The 6,520-nt window shown below is 37.1% G+C and overlaps 2 protein-coding genes across 7 annotated transcripts in view; one reads left to right on the forward strand and one right to left on the reverse strand.

The window, feature by feature from the left end:
- Acat1 (Acetyl-CoA acetyltransferase 1) overlaps positions 1-5,319 on the reverse strand; it is a 26,169-nt gene extending 20,850 nt beyond the window's left edge. The window contains exon 1 of the mRNA XM_022841141.2: positions 5,173-5,319. Coding sequence (XP_022696876.1) covers positions 5,173-5,193 — 21 coding nt within the window. The 5' untranslated portion in view covers positions 5,194-5,319. The remainder of the gene's footprint in view (positions 1-5,172) is intronic.
- Positions 4,925-6,520, forward strand: part of Ts (Thymidylate synthase) — a 4,134-nt gene continuing 2,538 nt past the window's right edge. Inside the window, exons 1-3 of one of the 6 annotated variants that reach the window (XM_022841148.2) lie at positions 4,925-5,070; positions 5,852-5,948; positions 6,084-6,357. In XM_022841148.2, the coding sequence (XP_022696883.1) occupies positions 4,927-5,070; positions 5,852-5,948; positions 6,084-6,357 (515 nt within the window). In that variant the 5' untranslated portion in view covers positions 4,925-4,926. Of the gene's footprint in view, positions 5,071-5,472; positions 5,586-5,851; positions 5,949-6,083; positions 6,358-6,520 lie in introns of those variants that run through there. The other 5 variants (XM_022841152.2, XM_022841149.2, XM_022841151.2 and 2 more) reach the window with 5 other exon arrangements.

Below are 6,520 nucleotides of genomic sequence, written 5' to 3' on the forward strand. Positions count from 1 at the left end.
TTCTGCACGAAACGAACCGTGCATCTATGCCGCGATTTTAACCTAGACAACAACGTGTCCCAAAGATTATCAGACACTTACTTTACCCACTAAGCTATCGCGGAACTTCCCAGTCTTATCGTAGCTATATTAGATTGTACTCTTCGCTCTAAACTCCCTTATACAGTTTCATATAATTGTTTATTCGAATATCCACAAAAATAACATGAAGAGAGTCTTTTAAGAGTGTACCCATTCACAAATATCATTTTCATTCAATATCGTGCTGATATTTTGATGTATCCCAAAAAGACCAACAGTTAATTTCGGTGATGAACAGATTGTTTTTTTTTCAGATCTACATTATCACTATCTATGTTCAACCTATAAGATGCCTTCAACTGAAAAATACAAAGCGTTGTTTCTAACTGAAATACATACACTGTGTCGGCATGCACTTTCAGTGATGCGACATTATACCATGTGAGGCAGGGAACGGACCTGTAAACACTGATTACGATAGCGGGCTGTTCTTGTTTTTTTAGTTAAACGCATATAGGATCGAATCAACAGCTGCACCATTATGGCGACGGCACAATAACAGCGGTCCGTAGAAAAACACCGGAACAAATAATTCCATCTAGTTGCTTGCTTGAAACTACGTTACCAAGCACAGCTATTGGCCATGTAATTTTGTAGTGTAATGTAAATGAGAAAAAAATTGGCCATATAAAAATTGACCTGACTCATTTTTACCAGTCCAAAATTATGCACTAGCATTGACTGCTGATTGTAAAAATGTATGCATTTTGTTGCATTCGATGTAAACGAAATCCTGAATGATAACAGCTGTATGTTTGATTTGAACAATTAAATAAATTAATAAAGCAGTTTCTTGCCGTCTTCTTGGATTTTTTTACGTCAAAGTATAGCATTATTCCCTAATTTTACATTTTTGCGTAACATTACGTACACTTATACATATAGATATATTTTCTATGAATCATACATTTAATTCGCCATTAATGATACAAATGTTTAATCATAGATAGGAAAAGGATGCAATCGACAAGCTAACCACGGCGGATTATAGATTTCTTTGACTAGCTTCCAACTGTGCACGCAGAATGTTTCTTTTTGCCTACTTGCTACTTTTATTTTCTGCCTCCATATAGTATATATATAGTATATGTACAAGGGAGCAGAAGTCTCCTAACACTTTGGTCCTAATCTTTTACTAACTTTTTTTATTTTCATTTTTAGCCTTCTACAGCTTCGATAACAGTTCCACTAACAGCTCTTTCTTCACAAGTAACTTCCCCTCACCTCATTCTGTAACTTAATCATATATATATATAATTAAACGAATTATATATTTCAATTGGCAAACATCAGATACCACTAAACTTATACGAGAAAAAACAAATAAATAGCTTAAAAATACAGAAAAAGTAGTCGACAACTAACCTTCGCTAATTTAACACATCAATGTATTAAATTTGTTCAGTCAGTTTGTACTGAATCGGTCGAACTAATGAAACAAACGACGCTAAATAGACGTCTCGAATATGTCGTTATTTTACCCGAATATTTTGCATTCCCGAGTTCTGTAAGTTTATTGCGTACACATATATGACCACGACGAAGATAACGATTCACGCAAATAGCGAAATCCCACATCCCACACATATTAGATTCCACACACAATAGATCCCACACCCACACACATTAGAAATGGTAAAGTGCATAGATTTTTTTCTTCTGCGAATATCTCATAAGTAATCAAAGCAAGAGCCTGAGTATAACAGAATGGTTTCGTAAAACGTAATACATCCTCGGTCACAAGGTCTGGTGTTGTTTGCATTGAGCGTGTCGCTCTTGTGCTACCCTATTATGATTAGATTGGTTTTTGAATACATGTCGTCAGAAAGAAGGCTCTAAACCACACAAAGCAATGAAAACATCACTCACGTAATACTACTGCTATCACTAATAAAATCCGCAAAGCAAATACTAGTTTCCGGCGAAAGGTGCACCACAGACTGCCGGAGCTCTTCGAAATTAAATGAATGAAGTGAAGTATCACACTGACGGTACGCATAATCTCGCATGCGCATGTAGAACCAAAAATTGAAATAAGTTTAAACTTGAGGTCCAAGAGAATTGAAAAGAAACCCATTTACCCTATTTTTTTAATTATTCTATTTTTAATAGTAACCCATTTGGTGCCTTTCAGGCTCGAGAACATCTTTCGGAAACTACCCGTATAATCGACCCAGGCTTCTAGGTTTGTTTTATAGTGAAAAAACCAACACAGCCGCCCCAGCTTAGGGGTCTCAAGGGCAATTATGTGTGTTTGGGGCGTCATCTGCTCCAGGGTGTCATATTCACTCTTGCACTGCGTTTGTTCGCCAACGTTCAACTCTTTCGCATACATCTTTGGCATAGTGATATTTATCGATATGGTAGGCCACTGATCTACTCCACCGCGGTCCTAGCGTAGCAGGACCGGAGTTGCTAATCTGCTGATGTTTAAACTCGTTGGCCTGTTATTAATAAATAACAACAAATTGCAGCCAATGAAGTCCTACTTCTTGATCTTGTTTGTTACATGTAGTAAAACTAAGTCACGTTTGTTTCGATATGGGGATTTGATCATGTAGGTTTAGTTTCTTTTAGCTTCTTACTTGTCTTATTGTGTAAGGCATATTTCACAATGCCCGATATAATGGTACGCATGGTTTAGAAAAATATGATGGAAAGGAGTCAAATTATATATATACACCTACCGTTAACGAATCCGAACTAGCGTCGTATTAGTTTTTTTTACTCTTTTGAAAAAAAAAACCCTAACTTGTAGATATAATAATAATAAGAAGCCTTAGATGAAATCGCAGACGAAATTCGCCAATGGAATTTGGTTTATTTTTCTTCGTTTTGCTTCATTTTTCTTCATATTTAATGGATTGGAATAGAAACAGTATACGAATGGAACACAAATTAGAGAGTGTGCATAAATTTTCACCTTGCAAATTTAAAGTACACGTTATTTTTGAACTAGTTCACTTGTTCTTTCACTTTTCTAGGGACGTTATACATTAGTATATAATATCTCGTATAAGGGGCAATAAGAGTATTCCACACGGCGCTGAAACATTACAAGGTATGAGTAAAATTTGCCCTAATACAGATAGCACAACGACATAGAAGCGGTTGAAGTAAATTGAAATCCGACACTGATCAAATATTTTTTCATGTGAATATTATCCGTAAATGACGTGGCCATTAATAAAATTGTATAATGCAGTATACTATCACTTGATAAACCTTCCGTATTTTTGTTTAGATCTTATACACAATGGCCGGGATAGTTATAATACAAATTTTTGGCAATACAGTGAATATCGAAAAACGCTTTAAGGCAAAACCTGCCGAAGTATTTTTTCTGTTTACTGGATAAACTATAACCAGCCCTCACCATCGTATTTTTAATTGATGTTGAGCCCGTGATTACCCTCGGCAGACAGCGTCTGAATTCTGCTGAAAATACTGCCTATTAAGAAATACTTTGATGATCACTAATGATACTTAACAGAATGCTTGTTACTAGATTTCTCAAGATTTGCCTAATGAAGTTAACGAGGACGTCGAGGTTTTTCTCGATGCGAATCACCGCGCTGCCACACGTAATGCCTTACGATGGCTTATTAGCAGACTAAAGTCTGCATTTATTAGGAAATAGTTTCTATTACTTTCGAAAAGCATACGGCCCGTTAGATGAGCCAGCTATGATCGATACAATGGTGACAATTTGGCAAAACGCGCGGCTACTTCAAGCGGAAGACAAAACAATGAAACAGTGAAAAGAAATAGCATGATTTTATGAGGCATTTGTGATTCCCTTAAAAAACCAGCGATATTCATGCTCAGAAATTTGCATTAAAGTGTATTGGCTTACAAAGGCAATCAAGCCTAAGCGTCGTCTATAATCTTACGAATGTAATCAGTGCAACATAAAGTTAAAAAAAAATTGCTCGAGCAACGCTAGCGGCTGAAATTTCTTAATGGAAACGATGGACGAGAAAAGATCTGTACACGATATGTAGTAGAATGGATTCGGCTCGACGCAGCAATATCTTTCGAGTCGAACGCCGTTCCCACAAACTGTCGAGACACTACTCATCGCAAGATGGTCTTGTGCGGCAGATCAAACTACGATGCAGGCGCCGATGGCGAGATCTTTCTATTAAGAACGGTGCGATGGTTAACCTTGCATCGATCATTATAAGCGAATAAAATCGACCGGAAGGAATTCATCGTCAAATACGTCCATAATAAAAAATCTTTTATGTAGCACGTACTTGAAAAGTTCGTGGTCGACTTCTCGATCAATAAATGTCGAAGACTGAGTCGGGATAAATTGTGCCCCGAGAAATTCGAGAGCATAAACTAATTTTACATCGCACGTAATCAATGACACGCCCATACACTTTAAATGAATTCATATTTAGTGTAGGCCGGCCCACAAGTACTAGATGCGAGCTAGTTACAGAATTTATGTTAGTAAACAAGTTCTGTATGAAGACACTCGGTTTGCTTAGGGTATATGGAGTACTTACCCAGTACGACAAATTTTTACTTTGTGCCACTAAGAAACATACATGTGTGAAAAATCAGATCAACCTAAATCGCTTACTGAAACGCAATACGTTGTGAAAATTCCTTCGCAATTCAACCCAGGACCGTCTCACTGATACCCAAAAAGTTCAAAGTTCAAAGAACTATCTATAAGGTTAGCACAGGTTACATCATCTAGAAACAGGCTGCTATCTTTGGTAGATAATGACATATATGGGTTGCTGAATAGGTTGTCACTTTGTTTCTCTCATTCATCATTAAATTTCCATAGACAATTCGGTTCCGTGGGAGTTTTACTTACCATTCCCGATGCAAATCACACTTAATTTAAAATTCATAGTTACCACATTAACGCAATTCGTTCTTGAAAGTAACTTTGCTCAAAGTGAATGTCATATTTGTTGCTTCTGTAGAATATCTATTCTACGAGACAGAATACAGGAGTGTCAACAGGTGCGCCAATCCGATTATTCTTTCAAGCTTAACAAACTAAAAAACGTTATATGAGCAAAAAGATGTGAAGACATAGATGATATTTACGATGAAGAGACGTACCCGTCCGAGAACTCGAAACATCCTGGCATTAACCGATGATCTGGCACGAGATAATAAATATACTGACTTTTAAAGTACCGTTCGTTCGCTCACTGCTGTGCTTGAGGTGCGCTGTTTGTTCAGTTCGCCATCGGAATAATTTCGAATCATGTGTACTACTCTTTATAGCCGATATCTCCGCAATCCTGTTCAAACTTGGGGTGATTTCTTGCCTAGACACCTATACCAAAAATAGTTATCAAAACATTTGGATGCAAAAACAAAGCTGAATTCAATCTCCATAATGAATAAAATGTACACGTTTCTCTATTTAGAAATAATGCGCGTTCTCTTTAATGGATCCAACCGTTAACTTTTGCGCGAGATAAAGTAGGCTCTACGACCATACTGAGAAACGCAGGTTGTTATATATAGTTAGTTGGCTTTAAGATTTATTTATTTCACATTTAAAATCAACGATTTTTGTTACGCTATCCAATCGTGCCCTTTCTGACCACTGCAGTTCGTTCGAAAACTACTCGGATAGGGTTATTTTTCGCTTGTCTGTATATCTGCATCCTGTGTGCTATTATTTGAGGTTGGAGCACGGGAGTAGGAAAAAAATTCAAGCTTTTATTGGACTTGTTTGAAATAACGGATCAACTAATAATATTTTTGTACGGAATTTTCGCGCGCGAAGATCGTAATAGACTCAAAAACGTTCCAAAAGGCACCATGTCCAGTTCCCCGGTCACTAGCAATGTTAACTTCTCTGACGCGACGACTGCAGGGAAAACGTAAGTGCTTATATCTTCAAGAAAATACGAACATTTTCAACATCACCATATATACTCATCATATATTGGAATCCAAAACTATTCTCATTAGATGTAATTACGATTCCTTAATAGAAAAGTTTTTGTTTGACATAGTAAATTTACCTCACGATGTACTGTTCAAAACTGCGCCTGTGCTTGATCCGCAAAGCGAGTCCGTAGAGCAGGACCATCCGGAACAGCAATACTTAAATTTGATTCGTCATATTCTCAAGATGGGAACGACAAGAACTGATCGAACTGGCACTGGGACCATCTCTGTGTTTGGCTCCCAAAGTCGTTATTCGCTTAGGGATGGTACAATGCCGCTATTGACAACAAAAAGAGTTTTCTGGAAGGGAATCGTTGAAGAATTGCTTTGGTTCTTACGGTACGTATGGTTTTTCTTCATAATTCTAGATTATATATTCATTTTAAATGTAGGTCCATAAAGACTACGATTAGATAAACAACATGCATACACAACCGGTACTAGCGTAGGATTTGTCGATATCCTACTTCAATGTAATTGCCAAAAGGTAATCGTGATATAT

This window comes from Varroa jacobsoni, unplaced genomic scaffold (genome assembly GCF_002532875.2).
Source record: "Varroa jacobsoni isolate VJ856 unplaced genomic scaffold, vjacob_1.0 scaffold_910, whole genome shotgun sequence".
Lineage (NCBI taxonomy): Eukaryota > Metazoa > Arthropoda > Arachnida > Mesostigmata > Varroidae > Varroa > Varroa jacobsoni.